This window comes from Schistocerca serialis, chromosome 4 (genome assembly GCF_023864345.2).
Source record: "Schistocerca serialis cubense isolate TAMUIC-IGC-003099 chromosome 4, iqSchSeri2.2, whole genome shotgun sequence".
Lineage (NCBI taxonomy): Eukaryota > Metazoa > Arthropoda > Insecta > Orthoptera > Acrididae > Schistocerca > Schistocerca serialis.
In genome coordinates this window covers 107,599,199-107,621,457 of record NC_064641.1, presented here as the reverse complement: position 1 = coordinate 107,621,457, position 22,259 = coordinate 107,599,199, and the positions used below count along the sequence as shown (strand labels likewise).

At 45.4% G+C, this 22,259-nt stretch overlaps 1 protein-coding gene across 1 annotated transcript; it reads left to right on the top strand.

Annotated features, from left to right (window-relative positions):
- The first annotated feature begins 3 nt into the window (after positions 1 to 3).
- On the top strand, positions 4 to 21,914 carry LOC126474172 (transmembrane protein 222). Its single transcript, XM_050101631.1, has 4 exons — positions 4 to 526; positions 604 to 814; positions 20,586 to 20,716; positions 20,792 to 21,914. The coding sequence occupies exons 1-4, from the start codon at positions 396 to 398 to the stop codon at positions 20,877 to 20,879; spliced, it is 561 nt and encodes a 186-aa protein (XP_049957588.1). The 5' UTR covers positions 4 to 395; the 3' UTR covers positions 20,880 to 21,914.
- Positions 21,915 to 22,259: the final 345 nt, after the last annotated feature.

The window sequence follows — 22,259 nt, the reverse complement described above, 5'->3', positions numbered from 1 at the left end:
GCAGGATGGAGGATCGAATAAACTTTTAGAGTCGTCTGCTGCGCAGTGTGTTGACGTGAAACAATGAGAGTTTGTCAACAACATTCGGTTTGACGTTGAATGTGATGGTGGTTATGAGTTTCATTAAGGAAAGAATGACGCTACTTCATTTAGAGATACAGATAAGACAAGGAATTTAGAAAGTACTGTTCGTGAAAAATGACAAACTCCCTTGAGATTTTCGTGAACAACCCAAATAGACGCAAATTTTACAAAATTGTGTTTTAGTCGTTGATCGACAGACGTAAATGGTTGTTCTTGTATTTGTATTTCAAGGGAGGTTAAAACATTGTATGATTCGCACACGGAATATATTCGACTTGTACCAGTAGTTATGTCTTAGCTTATATTCTAACATGAACGGAGCAGAAATTAACACAAACAGTTGCCAAAAATCCAGCACGGAAAATTTAATGGAGCCGCTGATGGATCACAGGAGAGCAAGATACCCGTTTTGCATTGTGTGGACGCCACTGCCGTTACTAACGTAAGTTTAGGGATACATTCAAACATGAGAATGCACGTCTCGTAATTATTGACTAATTTTTTTTTTCTTTTCCGTAGATGGATTTTTCCATTTATAGGGCATATGGGAATTGCCATGTCTTCAGGTGTGATAAGAGATTTTGCAGGACCCTATTTTGTATCAGAAGACAACATGGCATTCGGGAAGCCAACCAAATACTGGCGTCTCAGACCAGAACTAGCGGCAGGAGGAGCAAGTGGCTGGGATCGCGCCGTGATAGACGCCTCTGAAGAATACAAGTCAAGAATGGTGAGGAACTGCTGACATGTAGAAACAGAATCGCGACATATGATATATGCTTCAGATATACACATTTAACTGTGGTACCTCTAAATCAGTAATGTGCAAACCACACGGAAGAACGTATAGCACAGTGTACTTACAGTCATATCACACATTAGGGTTTTGTGTGGTGCCATTTGCATAAGGAGTGCAAGCAGACTGATTGTTTCACTGCCTCTGTGCATAAAGTCATTAGTGTAATCTAGTCTTTGTGGTCCATAAAGCAACTATACCAAGGGGGTTGCAGTGTATTGTTAGGTTCCTCATGTAATACTGATTGTTGAAACCGTGTAAGTAGAGTTTTGTGGGATGGTTGGTGTGTATCATCACAAGCCTGGAAATTAAAGGTTTTTAAAATATTTCTATGATGATCATCCATGGGTCAAACGAACTTGTCAGTGCGTGCTGCCCTTCTTTGTAAAGGCCTGTGTTCAGTACCCTGTGTTAGTCGTATTTGATATGGATCCCACTCACTTGAGCAATATTCTAGGATATGTTGCATGAGTGTTTTGTGAGCAGTCTTCTTTGTAGATTGATTGCACTTTTTCAGTACCCTACCAATGAACCAAAGTCAGTAACTCATTGATATTTTACTTATTTTGTGAAATGCACAATTATTTTTATTCCTGAACATTTCAAGCGAGTTGTCAAACTTTACATTACATTGAGATTGTTTCAAGATATGACAATATTTGTGCAGCTTTTTTTTTCAGCCTGTGGATAGCTGCATCATTTACAAAAAAATCCTTAGGCTGAGCAGTACCCAAAAATAGGTTGCACCAGGGTCCTATATGCAGTCTCCTTTACAGGTGAACCACTCTTTCCTAAAATTGTCCCAATAAACCAAAATCAACCATTCGCCTTCCCTACCACAGTTCTCACATGCTCGTTCCATCTCATATCGCTTTTAACATTACACCCAGATATTCAAACGATGTATCAAGCGAAATACTAGTAATACTGTATCTGAACATTACAGGTTTGATCTTCCAACTCATCCGCATTAACTTACATTTTTCCGAATATAGGGCTAGCTGCTATTCATCACACCAACTGGGAAATTTTGTCTAAATCGTCTTGTATCTTCCTACAGTCGATCAACTTCGACGTCTTGCCATTTACCATGGCATCAGCAGCAAAAAGCTGCAGATAGCTTCCCACTCTGTTCGTCAAATCATTTATTTACATAGAGAACAGTAGCAGTCCTATCACAGTTCCCTGCGGTGCTCCTGACAATGTCTCTGATGAACACTCACTGTTGAGGACAATATAATGGGTTCTATTATTTATAACCCCCAGGGGGTCCACAACTCTTTTGGGGATACGTGCATGGAGAACACGGAACCCTGAGCTACTGCAGCTCTCTTTCCTATCCAGACTGCATACCTTCCTTTTCCACATCCCTCCCCATCCCCCATTCTTACCCAACCCCTCCCCCCACCTCTTCCCTTCCCCCTCTCTTTGGGAGTATGTTTCGTGCCCTCTCTTTGTCCTTATCTTTTCCTTGGATCTTCTCTTTACCCTATTCTCCACTGCAGCATTTGAGACCTCTCATCCTTCCTTTTCTTTGTTGCTCCCTTTCTATTTCTTTCCTCCCTGTGCATGTCTGAAGGCCAACACACATAGCCGGGGTAATGCGGAATTCCCCGCCCCAGGTAGACAAGTAGGCTAGAACACGTATGTACGCCCTGGTAAAGGCCGGACCCAGAGAGGAGTGATTACCCTAGCTGGTACCTTCCAAAAGTGCTGATTGGTCCATCCAATCATTTCTCGGGAGGTGTGACCTGAGGTGTGGACAATCACCTAAGGCGGGAGTGACTTCAGAGAGGGGCCCCCACGAGGAAGGAGCGCGCGATCGGAGACGCCGGTAATCATGGGTGATACTTTCACAATGGTTTCTTCTACTCCTACAACTTCTGCCCACAAGAGAAAGCTAAATGAGTCTCAGCCACGAACAATTTTTCCATCAGTGCCCAAGTTCCTAGTTGTTTCTCGGTCTGACGAAGGTCAAGAGTTCTCCACAATCAACCCTTTCATTATTCAGAAAGGCGTCAACACAATTGCAGGTCCTGTAAAGTCTTGCTCCCAATTACAAAATGGCACCTTGTTGTTAGAAACAGTCAGTGCCCTCCAGACACAAAAATTGCTGCAAACTACACTGCTACAAATCTTCCCTGTCTGGGTGGAGGTACTTTAAACTCATCATGCAGGGATAGTTTATACACGCTCGCTTGACGGATTATCGAATGAGGACATTCCACACTGCCTGTCTGACCAGGGCAAAATGGCTGTACATCGAGTCATGAAAAGTGTTGACAAGGACTTGATACCGACCTGTACTCTCTTCTTGACATTTGATAGAGTTCAACTTCCTGCGAACATTAAAGCTGGATATGGGATCATTTCAGTTCGCCCTTACATCCCCAACCCTACGTGTTGCTATCAGCGTCAGCGGTTTAAACATACCAGCCTATCGTGTTCCAATCCAGCCAAATGCGTTACATGTGGCAGGGATGCCCATGAGGGTGATTGTCCACCTCCATCCACTCATTGCATCAACTGTATGGGAAACCACGGTGCTTCTTCTAGAGATTGCTCTATTTTCAAAGATGTATGAATTATTCAGGAAATCCGAGTTAAGGATAAGGTGTCCACATTTGCTGCTCGTAAGTTATTCACCAGTAGAAACCCCACTGTACTCCCAGCAGGTAAATATAGCACTGTCCTTGCATCTCCTCAGCCTACTAAGGAGGTAGCCACACAGACTTGCGATCTCACCATTAGCGCTATGATCATCAGATCGGCCAGCCCAAAGATCGCCTGTTCATCCTCGCCACTATTGCCTGCTCACTCTCAGGCTCATCCTTCATCGGCTCCTGCTAAGTCTCGGGCCCCAAGATTGGATGTCCAGACTTCCAAAAAAGAGCCTAGTCGCAAAGATTTTTTACATACCCTGACCTCTCAACTGTCAATCCTTCCCTCTTCTCACCACCATGCTTCCAAGAAGGCTCAAAAGAAACAAAGTTCCTCTCTTTCTCCGTCTCATCTACAGCACTACCCAGCGGTAGCTGCCCTCGCCTGTCTTCCGTGTTGCCGAGGCGCACCATTGGCGGCCGATCCACCAGCCAATCACTGGCAGCAGGAGAGGCCCCTGAGCAACCTATGGATCAGGATCTTCTGCCTTTGGCTGAATGCCATGCCATACCATCGGCCGACGGTTCTCAGCGGTCATTGAGTTGATGGCAACCGTGGTGAGATACCTTTTCTGCCCGCCCTATGTCAGTTATCCATTGGAATATCCGCAGAATTCACTCCAATCAGGATGAATTGTCGATCCTCTTATGATCCTACTCCCCGGCCGTCTTCTGTCTTCAGGAAACAAAGCTACATCCCCATGATCGCTTTGTCTTCCCTCATTTCCAATCGGTCCAGTTTGATATCCCCTCTGTTGATGGCACTCTGGCACATGGGGGACTTAAGATTCTTCTCCATGATACTGTCCATTATCACCCAATCCCCTTAAACAGTTCCTTCCAAGCAGTCACTGTTCTTCTTTCCCTTTCTGGATACACCTTCTGCCTTTGTACTATATACATTCCATCGTCCACACCAATGGCAACAGCTGATCTCCTTCATCTCCTTGGTCAGCTCCCGCCCTCCTATTTGCTGGTTGGGGACTTCATGCCCACCACCCACTTTGGGGATCTCTGCATCCTTGTCCGTGAGGCTCCCTATTGATTGACATCTTCCACCACGTGGATCTTGTTTGCCTCAACACTGGAGAACCTACATTTTTGTCTGCCTCCATGTCAAACTTCTCTCATTTGAACCTTTCGGTCGGTACTGTTCAGCTATCTCAGCACTTTGAATGGTTCGCTCTTGCTGATACACATTCAAGTGACCATTTTACATGTGTCCTTCCATTGCAGCTACAACTGCCACCTATGTGCCCAAGATGCTGGAAGTTTTCCCAAACTGATTGGACACTTTTCTCCTCTCTAGCGACATTCGATGACCATCACGTTCCTAGCATCGACGATCTGATCACTCATGTTACGGAAGTTATTCTTACAGCTGCGGAATGTTCAATACCTCGTACCTCACCTTTGCCCCGGCACCCCCTGAGTGGAACGAGACGTGCCATGACGCAACACGCAACCAGAGACGTGCTTTTCGTGTTTTCTGCCACCATCCTACAATGGCCAATTGTATCTGCTATAAGCAATTACGTACGCGCAACAGCAAGAAGGCAAGCTGGGACTTCTTTACCAGCTCCTTCAGTTCCTTCTTTTCCTCATCTGTAGTTTGGAGTCAAATGTGACGGTTATCTGGCATGTCCCCAATCTCTGGGCTCACTGTCACGCATGATACCTTAGTGGACCATGTTGCAATTTCTAACGCATTGGGTCAACACTTTGCTGAGATTTCAAGCTCTTCAAATTAACTGCCAGCCTTTCTTCCGAAGAAACAAGCAGTGGAAGTGCGAACTCTTGCTTTCTCCTCTCAAAATTGCGAAAGCTATAATACTGTTTTCTCTGTTTGGGAACTCCAACACACAGTCTCATCATCTCACTCTTCCTCCCCAGGACTGGATGGCATACACATCCAGATGTTGCTGCATTTATCATACCATAGTCTGTGTTACCTCCTTCACCTTTATAATCGAATTTGGACCGACAGTACCTTTCCCAGAAGATTGTGGGAAGCTATTGTCATTCCTGTTCCAAAACCTGGGAAGGACAAACATCTCCCATCTAGCTTATCGCCCCATATCTGCCACGAGTAGTGTATGTAAGGTTTTGGAGCATATGGTGAATTGCCATTTAGGCTGGTGGCAGGAGTCTCAAAACCTTTTAACACCTGCCCAATGCAGTTTCCGAAAGCATTGTTCTGCAGTTGACCATCTTGTTGCACTCTCCAATTACATCATGAACAATTTTCTCAGGAAACACCAAATGGTAGAAACATTTTTTGATCGGGAGAGGGCATATGATACGTGTTGGAGGACAGGTATCCTCAGCACACTGTTCTCTTGGGGCTTTCGAGGTTGGCTACCCCTTTTCATTTGCGAATTTATGACAAAGCGCACATTTAAGGTGTGGCTGACCACTACTGTCTCCTGTACTTTCTCCCAAGAAAACGGGATGCCCCAGGGCTCCATGCTAAGTGTTGTACTGTTTGCCATTGCCGTAAATCCAATTATGGATTGTCTCCTTCCCAGTGTCGTGGACTCCCTCTTTGTCAATGATTTTGCAATCTACTACAGCTCTCAATGGACCAACCTTCTTGAACAATGTCTTCAAGGGTGTCTCAATCGCCTCCACTCATGGAGCACCAAAACTGGCTTCCACTTTTCTCCCAGTAAGACCATCTGTGTAAATTTTTGGCATCACACAGTGTTTCCTCTGCCTTCTCTACATCTAGGCCCTGTCAACGTTCCATTTGCGGATGTTGCCAAATTCTTGGGCCTTATGTTTGACAGAAAACTGCGGTGGTCTTCCCACATTTCAAATATTTTGGCTCGCTGTCTACGATCCCACAGCACCCTCCATGTTCTAAGTGGTACCTCCTGGGAAGCAGACCGAGTGGTCCTCCTTTGCCTTTATCGCACCTTAGTGCACTCGAAATGAACTATGGACGCATAGTTTACTCCTCTGCATGGCAGTCTATTCTTTAGTGCCTTGACTCTGTCCACAACCATGGATTACGTTTATCATCTGGAGCTTTTTACACTAGCTCCGTGGAGAGCCTGTACACTGAGGCAGCTGAACCTCTGCTGTCCATTCGGCAAGCTGTCCTACTGAGTCATTACACTAGTCATCTGTCTTCCATGCCTGCTCATCTGACCCATGCCCTTGTTTTCAATGCTTTCTTGGATTTAGGGTTTACAGGCCACCCTTCCTCTCTATTACCACCGGGAGTCTGCTTCCATCAACTGCTACATTCTTTTGCCTTCCACTTTCCTAAAACTTTCTTGACCAATGGGGGCACAGTGCCACCTTGGCTTCATCCCTGTACCTGCCTGCTCCGTTACCTTTGTCAGCTTCCCAAGGATAGTACCCCCACTAAAGTTTATTGTCACCAGGAAGAGCTGATTTTAACTAGACTCCTGGATAGGGCACTGTCTTTTTAGCTGTCGACATCTTTTAAGTGGCGATCCTCCTCCGTTTTGACCCCATTGCTCTCAGCCGTGGGCAGTGAGACACCTTTTACTTCAGTGCCCATATTTTACTCCACTATGTGCCCGGTTACAGTTGTTGCCTGATATATCTTCCCTTTTAGCATATGACATGCACTCAACCAATCGCATCCCTGAGTTTATCAGTGTCAGTGAGATGACGTCGGTCATTTGAACCATTTGAACCTTTTTTTTGGGGGGGTGGGGTGGAGGAGAGACAACAATTCCCCCCCCCCCCCAGTAGTTTTTTACGATTTTCTTCTGTTTTTAGTTTCCCTCCTTCTTGAGTTTCGCTCCCATTGCCCCTGATTTAACATTCAAGTTTTTACCCTTCCCTAAGCCACACAATGGGCGCTTATGACCATAGCAGTTTTGCACCCTAAAACCATTAAAAAAAAAACCACTCACATATCTGTGAACTTATTCCATATCCTCGTATCTTCATTAACAGCCTGCAATGAGTCACTGTGTCAAATGCTTTCCAGAAATCTAAAAATATGGCATCTGCCTGTGCGAAGAGGGCAAGTTGAGTTTTGCACAACCGATGCATTCTAAAAGCGTGCTGATTCGTGGAAATAAGCTTCTCAAGGTTCACAGGAGAGCTTCTGCAAAGTTTGGAAGGTAGCAGGCGAGGTACTGGCAGAATTAAAGCTGTGAGGACGGGGTGTGATTGGTGCTAGGGTAGCTTAGTTGGTAGAGCACTTGCACGTGAAAGTCTAAAGGTCCCAAGTTCGAGTCTCGGTCCGGCACACAGTTTTAATCTGCCACAAAGTTTCGTATCAGCGCACACTCCGCTGCAGAGTGAAAATCTCATTCTGGAAACATCCCCCAGGCTGTGGCTAAGCCATGTCTCGGCGGTGTCCTTTCTTTCAGGAGTGCTAGTTCTGCAAGGTTTGCAGGACAGCTTCTGTAAAGTTTGGAAGGTAGGAGGCGAGGTACTGGCAGAATTGAAGCTGTGAGGATGGGGCATGACTGGTGCTAGGGTAGCTCAGTGGGTAGAGCACTTGCCCGTGAAAGGCAAAGGTTCTGAGTTGGAGTTTCGGTCCGGCACAGAGTTTTAATCTGCCAGGAAGTTTATATCAGCGCACTCTCCGCTGCAGAGTGAAAATCTCATTCTAGTCTCACATGTTTTGGCCTTTATGTGATAATCCCCTGTAGGGTTTGACTTCCATTTTTCAAAATTTTTCTGATGAGTGAGCCAACTGGGGAAGGGTGCCTTACATGGTGCATAGCATCCATCAGGCACTGAGACCTCTCGCATCCTTCATTGACATGGATCTGCACTTCCGCTCATTTTAAAGCTGTTGAGCGAGGTCACCCTCATGGGTGCATTTTCCTCCATCCTCTGTGCAGTATCGCTTTCTGCATTGTCAACGATAATGGACTTCTTAGCTCTTTTGCTCCTGATACCCAGCGTGATAGCCAGTCCATTGTGGTGGGGCCGCCATATACCCTGTTCGTTGTAGCCCCCCAACCACACAGGGATCGTTCTGCTGATGCCTGCGCCGTTAACTCCCCATGTATGCCAAGGAGAAGATGCTCGTCACCCTGGGGCATCGGGACTCCCGGCAATGACCGTCCTGCCAGGTGGCCTTTGCTGCGGCTGGGTGGCATCCATGGGGAGGGCCCCTGGTCAGAGTGGGTGGCGTCAGGGCAGACAACACACATCATGAAGCATAGTACGTCATCTCTTGCTGGTGGTCAAACAGAAGCAGTCTCTAAGCAGTGTACTTCTAACTTCAATGCTAAGAAATATGACCCCAAATCGTTCCCTCCCTGGCTACACCATGGGAGGAATGCCAGGCTAAGGATGGGAGTGGAGCTTACTCACCCCGGTACCTCGTATGTATGAGAATTGATGGGGAATCTTTCTTGTCAATGAAACCTCAGTTTTTTGTGGAGCATTTAGAGGACAAGTTTGGTGAGGTGGAAGGCTTGTCCAAAATGCAGGCAGCGTTGGTCTTGATCAAAACAGTGTCCTCTGCCCAGTCACGGGCACTACTCGCCTCTGACAAGCTGGGGGATGTTTCTGTTTACATCATGCCCCGTAAAAGCTTAAATATGGTCCAGGGTATCATATTTCCCAGGGGCCTTCTTTTGCAGTCTGACGATGAGCTGCACACCAATTAAGAGCGCCGAGGTGTCCATTTCATCTGGCACATCCACTGGGGTCTTCATCTTGGCGTTCAAGGGTGAGACATTACCCCCCCTCCCATCTGTGTCAACTGCGCAGTGCACCATTTGCCTTGCTTGCCAGACTCTACAGAAAGAAAGAAAAATAATGGAATACAATACCCTAGACCGACTGACCTACACTGAGGCTGAGAGAAAATATGAGAGGCTACATCCTGTGCATATGACGTCAATCTATGCCACCGCTATGACAACAGTTCTACCATCTTGCGTCCTGCTGCATACAGTTGGCTCTCAGAGCTGTCATACTCCACCTGCTCCCTTGATGCTAGGTGGCACTTCCCTCCCTGTTGCTACTGCACAACCTACTTCAGGAGCACACCCCACCCCCCACCTTCCCTCCAACCATCGGGGACGTCAGTCCCCACTTCTCAGTTTCGAGAAGTGTAAGTCTTCTTCGGCTCCTCTCGCCAGGAGGGGATACCTTGGGCCACTCCCTTCCCAGTTTCCTACCAGTGGCAAAACTGACACCTGGCTGTGGCTGAAGCAACCACAGGTCACAGGTAGCTGGTCGTAGGGCTTCATGGTCCTCCTCAGTCCCTGAGACTGAATCAGTGAAGCCCTCCCAGCTGGACAAACCTAAGGAGCAGTGAGAGAAACCTAAAAAGAAAAAGACCCCCAAGAACCAAGGCATTGCAGTGGCGCCCTCACCACCATCACCTATGATCTCTGTGTCTGAGGATGAGCTGGAGATTCTGGCATCTTCTGAGGACCTAGATCTCACTGGGCTCTCAGACGCAATGGATGTCAGATGTCAATCGCACAGGTTCTCATCAGGTGGCAGCAGGTGCCCCTGAGGCATAGACTACCTCATTGAGTGTTTCATGCCTTCCCAGTCTCACGATCACATAATCCTCCAGTGGAATTGCGGCGGTTTTTTCCACCACCTGGCTGAACTATAGCAAATGTAAAGCTTTACACATGCTTTCTGCATTGCCCTCCAAGAAACCTGGTTCCTGGCAATGCAGACCCCTGCCCTCCGCAGCTATAAGGGATATTAACAGGAACTGTAGCGACTATAATAGAGTGTCAGGTGGAGTTTGCGTCTATGTCCTGAACTCGGTATGTAGTGAACCTGTGCCCCCTTCAAACCCCTATTGAACCTGTGGCTGTCAGGATAAGGACAACACAGGAAATAACTGTCTGCAGTGTATATCTTCCTCCAGATGGTGCAGTACCCTTGAATGTATTGGCTGCACTGATTGATCAACTCCCTAAACCTTTCCTATCTTTGAGAGATTTTAACGTGCATAACTCCTTGTGGGGTGCACCGTGCTTACTGGCCGAGGTAGGGAGGTCAAAAATTTACTGTCACAACTCAACCTCTGTCTCTTAAATACAGGTGCCCCCACACATTTCAGTGTGGCACATGTCACATATTCAGCCATTGATCTCTGTTTGCTGTCCTATCCTTCTTCCATTTATCCTCTGGAGAGCATATGGCAACCGGTGTGGTAGTGACCAGTTCCCCATCTTCCTGTCGCTCTCCCGGATGCCTACCCAGATATGCTTTAAAGAAGGCAGACTGGGAAGCCTTCACCTCTGCTGTCACCTCTGAATCTCCCCCACATGGTGCCATCAATGCTGTCGTTGATCAGGTCACTACAATGATCGTTTCTGCAGTGGAAATCGTGATCCCTCGTTCTTTAGGGTGCCCCTGGTGAAAGACGGTCCCTTGGTGGTCACCGGAAGTTGCTGAGGCAATTAAAGAGCGTTGATGAGCTCTACAGTGACATAAGTGGCACCATTCCCTAGAGCACCTAATAGCCTTTAAGCGGCTCTGTGCCCATGTTCGGTAGCTTATAAAACGGTGGAAACAGAAGTGTAAGGAGAGGTACGTGTTGACCATTGGGTGCCATACATCACGTTCTCAAGTCGGGACAAAGCTCAGACGTGCTTTTGGGTACCAGACCCCAACAGGTATCCCTGGCATTAACATCAATGGTGCATTACCTACAGACGCAAATGCGATTAGCGAGCACTTTGCTGAGCACTATGCTAGAGCCTCTGTGTCGGAGAACTTACCCCCCCCCCCCCCCCCCTGCCTTTCGCACCCTCAAACGGCAGATGGAAAGGAAAGTCCTTTCGTTCACTACACGCCACAGTGAACCCTATAATGCCCTATTTACAGAATGGGAGCTCCTCAGCGCCCTTGCACATTGCCCCGGAACAGCTCCTGGGCTGGATCGGATCCACAGTCAGATGATAAAACATCTCTCATCTGACTACAAGTGACATCTCCTTGTCATCCTCAGCCGCCCTGGTGCGATGGTGTCTTTCCATAACAATGGCGGGAGAGCACCATCATTCCGATGCCAAAACTCAGTCAAAACCCGCTTGATGTGGATAACTACTGGCCCATCAGCCTCATCAACATTCTCTGTAAGCTGCTGGAATGTATGGCACGTCGGAGGTTGGGTTGGGTCCTGGAGTCATGTGGCCTATTGGCTCCATGTCAGCGTGGCTTCTGCCAGGGTCACTCTACCACTGAAAATCTTGTGTCCCTTGAGTTTGCCGTCCAAACAGCCTTTTCCAGACACCAACATCTGGTTGCCATCTTTTTTGACTTATGTAAAGCATATGACATGACCTGGCAACATCATATCCTTGCCACATTGTATGAGTGGGGTCTCCATAGCCCGCATCCGATGTTTATCCAATACTTCCTGTCGCTCCATACTTTCCATGTTCAAGTTGGTGCCTCCCATAGTTCCCCATGTATTCAGGAGAATGGCGTTCCGTAGGGTTCCTTATTGAGTGCATATCTATTTAAAGTGACCATCAACGGGCTAGCAGCAGCTGTAGGGTCATCAGTCTCCCCTTATCTGTATGTGGATGACTTCTGCATTTCATATTGCTACTCCAGTACTGGTGTTGCTGAGTGGCGCCTACGGGGAGCCATTCACAAGGTGCAGTCATGGGCTCAACACATGGTTATTTCCTCAGTTGCGAGGACCCACCTCAGTGTCGCTGTGGCTCCAAAATGACAGTCATCCACCGTTTGCTGGACTGCCCACTTTTAGCCACTCTGCGGGGCACTTTTAACTTTCCCAGCACCCTACCTTCAGTGTTGAGTGACAGTGCCTCAACAGCAGCTTTAGTTTTATGTTTTATTCGTGAGGGTGGGTTTTGTCATTTGATCTGAATCGTAGTGCATGTCCTTTCTGTGCCCTCCACCCTAGGGCTTTTATGGTGGAGGTTTTAATGTGTTGCAGAGTGGCTGGCTTCTCCTTTTTTATTCTCATGGTCAGCCAGCCATGATAATCCACTTTCTTGTTTTTAATATCCTCTGCCTGTTTCTTGCATCTCTCTGTGGTCTTCTTGTCCTGTTTTGTCCATTGTACATTGTAGTGTTTGTTGTCCTTCTGTTGTTCTTCTGGTTCTTCCTTTCTCCTGTTATTGTGCTGTACGTCTTCTTTATTTTCTTCTTTCCCTTGGCTAATTGTTCTACTGGGAACAAGGGACCAATGACCTCGCAGTTCGGTCCCTTTCCTCCCCTTTTAAACAAACCAAACAACACTGAGTGCAGCTGGTGTCCAGTGCCTGCACTGCACACTTCCCACATATGCCACGGAGTATGTGCCTGTCATGACTAGGGCAAGGGGTCTCCCAGCTATGGATTACTTGCTAGGTAACCGTTGCTGACGCTATGTAGCACCCCTGGGGAGAGCACCTATTTGGAGTGGATGGCACCATGGCACATGAAGTGACAAACTTTCTCCCATTGGTGGCCACACAACCCCAGCAGTCTCTACGAATGGAAAGGCCTCATATGGTGCAAAGAAATAAAATCCCAACACATTCCCTTCCCTTTTGGAGGAACGTAGGACTAAACAACAAGGAGAAAATTATTCTCCCCCAATACCTGGTCTGTACCAGGACTGACAGGGACACCTTCTTGCCTACAAAGCTTTTATTTTTTGTCAAAGGCACTGAAGACAAACACGGGGAAGTTGCAGCCATCTCTGAGATGAAAAGCAGTTCCCTCCTGATTAAAATGTCATTTCCTGCCCAGCCACAGGCACTGCTCTCTTGTGAAAAGTAGGATGACATTCCTGTCACTGTGTCTTCCCAGAAGAATCTCAGTATGTTCCAGAGTGTCATCTTTCACCATGATCTTCTTTTGCAATCTGATGATGGCTGCGGGCCAACTTAGAGCAACGGGATGTGCACTTCATCTGCCTTCTCCACAGGGGACCAAGAGAAAACAGAGTTGCTACCGGGGGCTTCATCTTGGCTTTCAAGGTTCATACATTGCATGAGTAGGTCAAGTTGATGGTCTACCTGTGTGACACGAAATCCTACGCTTCTCCTCCTATAAGATGCTATAAGTGTGTGAAGTTCAAACATATGTCTTCCCATTGCACCACTACCCCTGTCTGCAGGGATTGTGCACATCCATTGCATGTAAATGTTACTTGTGCCCCTCCTCCCATCTGTGTAAACTGCAGAAAGCTCTATTCCCCCTGCTCATTAAATTGCTCAATTTTTAATCTTGAGAAGAAAATCCAGAAGTACAAGACCCTGGACAATTTCACATTTCAAGAGGCCAGAAAAAGTTATGAACATCTTAATCCCACACAAATGACACAATTTTACACTACAGCCTCAACGTCTCACCTTCTTTGTCGATGGTGCTTTCCACTTTTGCGCCTCTTACAGTGGGCTCTGAGCCATCCGCTAATTGCTGACCCCCACCCCCCCTTCCCTCCCCCCTCCCCCCCAACAGCTGGGGGTCCTTCTAGTGCTCCCACTGCAGCCAATTAGGGAGCATTGGCTTCCCACTTGCCAGGGATACCGCCCCCCATCTCCCAGCTAGAGGTGCCTCATCCTCCTCTGGCTTCACTAGCTAGGAAGAAGTCCCTCGGGACTCTCCCTTTCATGGTCTCTGCTGGTCCACAGCCAGACACCAGCTGGGAGCTGAAGGAACCACAGGCTGCTGGCTGTCAGACTTCTCACTCTTTCCCTGTCCCTGAAACCAGTTCTGGGAAACCTTCCCAGTCCTCGTCTTGTAACGAGAGGAAGGACAAAAGGAAGGCCTCTAAGATGAAGGAAACTATGGTGACACCCACACCACTGAATTATGCATGTGTTCCCTCTGTGGCCAAGGTGGAGATCCCTGTGGCCCCAAAGGCACCAAAAATCTCCAGGCAGTGTGCCACGGAACCTATATCAGTGGATCCCCTGATATCTGAACTAGTGGCAGTACATGACCCTGGGTCATAACCTGCTCCCCACCCACTTGGTCACTTCGTGCCCCCACAGTGTTCAGACAGTTTGATCCTCCAATGTATTTACAATGGATTTTTCCACAACCTGGCTGAGCTACAGCAGCTTTTAAGCACTTGCTGTGTATTCTGTTTTGCCATCCAGGAATTGTGGTTTCCAGCAACTTGGGCCCTTGGCCTTTGTGGCTACAGTGGTTATTTTAAGAATCATACTGACTATGAGAGGGTGTCGGGTGGAGTTGGGTTGTATGTTCTGGACTCTGTATAAAGTGACCTTGTGCCTCTTGATAAATTTTTGTAGGCTGTGGCAATTCAGGTAAGGGCACATCATGATTTCACCACCTGTAATGTTTATCTTCCTTCCGATGATGTTGTGTCCCAGGATGTACTATCTGCATTACTCTCTCAGCTCCCCCCGCTTTTCCTAGTCTTGGACAACTTCAACACCCACAGCCCTTTGTGGAGTGGAACAATGATCACTGTCTATAGTAAAGATATCAAAACTCTACTGGCACATCTCAATCTTTGCCCCTCAAACTCTGGTGCATCCAAGGACTTCAGTGTGGCACACAAAACTTATTAGGCCATTGTTTTTTTCTTTACAGCCTTGGTCTTCTACCATCTATCCACTGGAGAGTCCACGATGATCTCGGCAATGCTCCCTTGTATGCCCACCCTGATGGATTCAGAATGCTGACTGGGATGGGTTCACCTCTGTTGTTGTTCTTAGCTCCGCAAACCAAGGCAGTATTCGTGTGCCTGTTCAGCAGACAACAGCAGCGATTCTTTTGGCAATCTACCAAGTCATCCCCTCTTCCTCGGGATCCCCCTGTCGGAAGATGGTACCTTGATGGGCACCAGAGATCACTAAGGCCATTAGAGACTGTATGTGGGCTGTCCAATGCCATAAGTGGCACCCTCCACTGGAGTAACTCATTGCCTTTAAATGGCTCCATGCCTGAATCCACTACCTCATAAAATGATGAAAGCAAAAATCCTGGGAACAATATGTTTCCACTATCGAATCACGAATTCCTACATCACAGGTATGGGCAAAGAACAGATGCCTGTATGGCTTCCAGCCCCTGCAGGTGTACCAAGTATTTCTGTAAATGATGCCATTTATACTGATTCAGATGCTGCCGCTGAATATTTTGCTGAACATTATCCTTGTGCATCTGCCGTCTGAGAACTACCACCCCGTCTTTCGACTCATAAAACAGTGGGTGGAGTGAATGCACTTATCTTTTACTGCCCACCTCCTGAAGCCATATAATACTCCATTCAGTGAATAGAAACTCTCCAGTGCCCTAGCCCATCATCGGCTCCTCGAGTCTGGGGGCCATTTGGCTGCATCCCAGGGTGGTTTTTGCTAAGACCGCCCCACTGCTGATAATCTGGTTCACCTGGAGTCTGGTACACAGGTGGCCTTTGCACATTGTCAGCACTTCATCACTGTCTTTTTGAACCTACAGAAGGCCTATGACATGACATGGCATCACCACATTGTTACTTCATTTTGTGAGTGGGGTCTCGGGGTCCACTCCCAACTTTTGTCAAGAACCTCTTGTAGCAATGTGTGTTCTGGGTTCAAATGAATGATTCACTCAGTGCCCCCCATATCCAAGAGAACGAGGTCTGGCAGGGCTCTGTACTGAGTGTTCACTTCTTTTTAGTGAGCGTCAATGGTCTAGCAGCAGATGTGGGGCCTTTGGTATCATCCTCGTTATATGCTTACGATTTTTGCTTCCGTTATTGCTTCTGTATTGTGAGTGCTGGTTAGCATTACCCACAGGGTGCCATATGAAAGGCACAGTCATGGGCTCTCACCCATGGCTTTTGGTTTTCGACCACCAAGACTCGCGGATTTCTGTCACTATCGACTGCCCACTTACATCCAGAGCTTTACTTAGACAATCAATTACTTTTTGTAGTTGAGATGCACCGCTTTTTTTGGGACTAGTCTTTGATTCCCAGAGGACATGGTTTCTCATCTTCACCAACTTGAACCGAGTGAGGTGGGGCAGTGGTTAGCACATTGGACTCACATTCGAGAGGACGACCACTCAAACCCGCATCCAGCCATCCAGATTTAGATTTTCTGTGATCCTTGACACAATCCAAGCTTGTGCTCCATCTCTAATGACCTCAATGTCGATGGGACAGTAAAGCCAATCTTCCTTTTTGCCAATTTAAATGAAAGTGTTGGTGTCACCTCAATACACTTCACTGCCTCAGTAACACTCTCTGGGGTGCAGATCACTCTACCAATTTGCTGCTCTACAAAGCCCTTATTCTGTCCTGTCTTGATAATGGGAGTCTTACATATGGTTCAGCGTCACCTTTTGCAGTTAGGATACTGGACCCCATTCATCATTGTGGGGTCCAAATTGTGACAAGAGCCTTCCGAGCTAGTCCTGTGAACAGTCTATTAGCCATGCTGAAGTCATTCCATTACCTATCAGACACCAACAGCAGTTGCTGAATTACACTATATGCATTCATAGCTTCCCTGAACGTCCCAACTACCATGTCCTTTTCCCTGAAAAGGAGCTCCACTTCCCACAACGGTGACCCAGAACTGGATTTACAATTGCTGCACACCTACAGTCTCTCTGTTTGGAACTGCGTCTTCCTCCACTGACGCCTCTGGTCAGTGAGACAACACATCTGCCCTCATGGCTTGTGCCCTGGCCTTGGATTTGTCTTGAAGTATCCTTTGGCCACAATTTTTTGCCACCTGTTCTTGAGATGTATCAAGGTTCAGAAATGGTATTCACCGATGACTCAACAGTCGACGGACGAACAGGTTTTGCATATACACATGCACAGTGCAGTGAACTCTACTCTCTGCCAAATGGCTGCAGTGTTTTCACTGCTGAATTGATGGCCATTAAACTACCCCTTAAACATGATGATTCTTGCACTGACAAGAGTATCCTAATCTGTAGTGACTCCCTTAGCAGCCTTCAGGCTGTGGACCAATGCTACTCTCTTCACCCACTGGTAAAGCTATCCAGGATCTTGTCTATAACCTCCATCAAGCTGGATGGCCAGTCATTTTTGTTTAGACTCCCAGTCATGTTGGAATTTCAGGAAATGAACATGCTGGCTAGTTGGCCAAGCTGGCTACCGGGATACCAATTTTGGAAATGGGGGTCCCAGAAATGGGCCTTCGGTTGTTTATACGCTGTCAATTGCAGGAAGTCGGGAACTCAGAGTGGTCTGCCCTGATCTCCTCAAACAAACTGAGGACAATTAAGGAGACCATGATCACGTGGCAGTCTTCCTGCGTGCTTCTCACAGGGAGTCCACCATCCTCTGTTGACTCCACATTGGCTGCACTTGGCTGATACATGGTCACATTCTCCGATGTGATGATACCCCTTACAGCTGATGTGGAACCTGCCGGATGGTGTCCCACTTACTCATAGACTGTCCTAATTTGACTGCTTTGAGGCGACATCTTAATCTTCCTGACACGCTACCTCTGGTGGTAGCAGATGACACCGAAGCAGACATTTTGCCTGTGAAAGTGGTCTCTAGTCATCCCTGTAAGGTAGGGCTTTTTGGCCTCACTGACTGCCTGAAGGGTTGGTGGAGCACCTCTCTCCTGCTCCCCCTCAGTGGCCCAACCTGGCCTCTTTCCTTCTCACCTTTTTATTTTTTTCATTCCTTGGTTTTTAATGCTTTGTCTACACTGATCTTTTGATGACTTGTCTGTGTTATCAGTTTTATGGGCTTTTATCTCTGTTGTTTTATTATTATTATTATTATTATTATTATTGTGTTAGCTACACTTAGGCTTTCCAGGATTTGCCTTTCACCTCCTTCCTCTGACAACCACTCCTGGTTTGCCACTTAACAAATGAAGGGACTGATGACCTTGCAGTTTAGTCCCTTTCACCCCTAACAACCAACCAACCAACCAAAAATCACTAAAATGTGCAGCAGCAGCAGCAACAACAAAGCACGTCTTCTGCTGCCTTTTCAACTAACAACAAATTATCTTAATATGGTCCTTTCAGGAAATTGTGATCTGTGTTGAAGAGTACTGAAAGCTGCTTTTGTTTCTGTGTAGGAACACAACTTTATTACAGCATACATAATAGCTAAAGCCTCCTTTTCTATTTGGTAATAATTAGTTTGAGTTGGTGTTAAGATACTGGAGGAATACACAATAGATTGTTTAGAAGTGCCCGGGTTCCTGCGAAATAACACAGGCCCCGTGGTGCATCGGGCAGCATCAGTTACCAGTACGTGCTGTTTTCAAAGTGTAAAGATTGGTTAAATGCCCTGATACATTGTAGTGACCATACAAAGTGCATGACCTTTTTATGTAATTTATTCAATGAATATATGAATTCTGCTGTCAGAGTGATAAATTTAGAACAATAGCTTATTTTACCAAGAGAAGACAGCAGCCCTTTTAAATTCCACGGTTGTGGCAGGTTTCCATCACTGAAAAATGTTGCATCATTGGCTTGATGCCTTCTGTCAAAAGGATATGGCCCAAATATTCTACTTCTGTCTGGAAAATTTTTGATAGTTACAAATTGCATTTGAAACCTTCATATTGCATTTTGATGAAGAGAAACCTGAGGTTTTTAGAGGTGTTCCAGCTGTGAAGCACTTGTTATGATTATATCGTTGAGATAATTTGCACAGGAAGGAATTTCCCCAGCTGCTGTAAGTATCGGTGAAAAATCATCTACATCTAAGCTCTGCAAACCACTGTGAGGTGCATAGAATGGGATACATCCCATTGTACCAGTTATTAGGGTTTCTTCCTGTTCCATTCACGAGTGGGGTGCGGGAAGAATTATTGTTTGACTGCCTCTGTGCATGCAGTAATTATTCTAATCTTATCCTCATGATTCCTATGTGAGCGATATGTAAGGGGTTGTAGTATATCCATAGAGTAATCATTTAAAGCCTGTTCTTGAAACTTTATTAATAGTCTTTCTTGGAATAGTTTACATCTATCTTCAAGAGTCTTCCAGTTCAATTCCTTCAGTATTTATGTGACAGTCTCCCATGGAGTAAACAAACCTGTATATGTTCAGAATCCCCTGTTAGTCCTATTTGGTACAGGTCCCACACACTTGAGCAATATTCTAGGATGGGTCACACAAGTGATTTGTAAGCAATCTCCTTTGTAGACTGACAGCACTTTCACTGTAATCTATGAATAAATCAAAGTCTACCACCTGACTTACCTGTGACTGAACCTACATGATCATTCCATTTCATGTCCCTACAAAGTGTATGAGTTGGCTGATTCCATTTGTGGAAAATCCTGGGTGGAATAATGACAGTATTACAAAAAGGATAAATTGCTACTCACCATATAGTGGGATGTCAAGTCACAGACAGGCACAACAAAAATATTGCTAAACAAGTAAGCTTTCGGCACAAGGCCTTCTTCAGAATTTGACAACATAACAGTCTTTTTGTTGTGCCTGTCTGCAATTCAACATCTCCATTATTTTCTAAGTTTCTCATTGAGATACGACACTGATGATTTTTTATTTAATTTACTGAACATAATCGTGTTAAAACAAGTCCATAGTTTTTGAGTCTTTTATGTCAGCATTTTAAATCTCTCTCTCTCTCTCTCTCTCTCTCTCTCTCTCTCTCTCTCATAGTCTCTCTCATAGCATGGGAAAATAGTGGGGGGAACAGAGCAGTCATTACTCTGATTCTCATGGTAGGTCAGTATTATTAGAAATGCAATCACGTCACCTGTTTTTCACCATTCAAATAGTCTGTTGCTATTCAAAATCTCACCAAATGTGTTCTGTTATGCAGTTCTAATGGCAAAAACTATCAAAGCTGTTGACCCGTGTTCCAAAATTTGTGCTTTGTACAGACTAAAAGTGATGAATGAAGGTGCTGTGCACCTGAAATGTTCTCGTAAAATCCGTAAATTACTATAGTTTTAGAATATTATACAAATCATTGTTTTGGGTTTCTCATTATGGTCTGTTGAGTGAATGCTTTATTACAAGGACATCCCCTGTCCTTACAAGGCAGCCATAATACATTATGTGGATGTTTTAAAATAGTCTTGTATATTTTACCACTTGTGTTTCAGTGATCTGTTGACTGCAGTTACAGGCTGTATCTTTTTTTGCAGCACAATCTTTGTTGTGATAATTGTCATTCACATGTCGCTATGGCATTAAACCTGATGAAGTATGATGGTAGTGAAAAATGGAATATGGTCAAACTAGCTTTCTATATTCTTTTTAAAGGTCATTATGTAAGGTGAGTGTACCTCATTTAAGGTTTTTGTCTAACTAATGACTGAAAAAAATGTAGTCTAAATCATATACATTTCAGTTTTGCAGCTTGGTTGAAGACATGGGCACCCTTCATCATCATTGTTACTGTCGTTAGTGTGGTATATGTTTTTACGAGGAATCTGTGAACTCTATTTGCGTGAGCCAGACAGATGTGGACAGAAGCTTTATGAAGAAAATGCACATGTTGCTGCATGTTTCTTGAGACAAAAACCTGTGCAATCTGAATGGGTCTTCCTGACTTAAGTGTGCATATTTTGTATGTAAGTGACTGAAGAAAACATTCCAGAAGATTTAATGTGACATGATTGTGGAAAAGAAATGTGTGAAATATGTTAAGTGATAAAAAACTAATTTCCCTATTGTATTCTCATTTTCACAAACTGACCAAACGATATAGTGGAAAAGGAGATGATGTTAAAAGTTTTGAAATATTACTGCAAATATTTTATTTCACTGTTCAGAACTGAAAGAACAGCATCATTATAGTTTCTGTACTTTTCTGTATTTTAATATTATATCAGTATCAGTATCATGATCATTAGGAAAAGAACTCTTTCTTAAGTGAAAAAGAATGAATAAATTTTCCATGCCACAGCGTTTTCACTCATGAGTAAAGTAAACTGTAAGAAATGTGAACCAGATGGTTTAAAGTACTTAGTTCCCTCCAAGTTGAAAACTTCATCAGTGATCCTTTGTCTCTCACTACTTTTTGGCCCTGAATTTTTCTTGTTGAATAAAAATTCTCCTGTTTGACTTTCCTATTAGCAGAAAGATACTCACACATGTCTGTCTGTCTTTCAGCATGGCACATCATGAACCCCCTCTGCGTGTCACATCAACCTCCCATCCCTCCCCCCCCCCCTCCACACACACACACACACACACACACACACACACACACTGACACACACACTTTTCCTCCCCATTCACCCATCTAAGCTTAAGAGATAAAAGTAATAAATGTGGAGGAAACTATTACTAAAATAATTTTCTCATTTATTGGTTGAGTGTGTTGACCGTAATCCTTTTGTCTTCTAGCTAATAGTTGTTTATCATGACTATTTTCATGTTTTCTGTGATTTTAAAAAACATACTTAATACTTAATATGAGTTTACAAAAAGAAACAGCATATGTGTAATAAAATATGACTAATATTAAACTGTCTTTTTCTTTGTAAGATAATTAGCTGGTAGCTGCTTCCCTCCTGTCTTGTGATTCGTATGTATACATATCGACTAACATAAACATGTGAGATTTTGCAACATGTGTATATGATATTAAAATACTTGGTGGTTTACTGCTGTGTTGGAATCAAATACTAAAGTAATAATGTTTCGGAGATGTGGCACTGGCCATACTCAGGGCACATACTGATTTTGCTCAAACTGCACGTCTACTGGTGTGCCTCCCTTGTCAGAGGTGCAGTGGTAAGACACCGGGCGTGCATTCGGGAGGATGGCAAATTGTATCCCTGAGTCATTTAAGGCAAATTCAGGGACGGCTT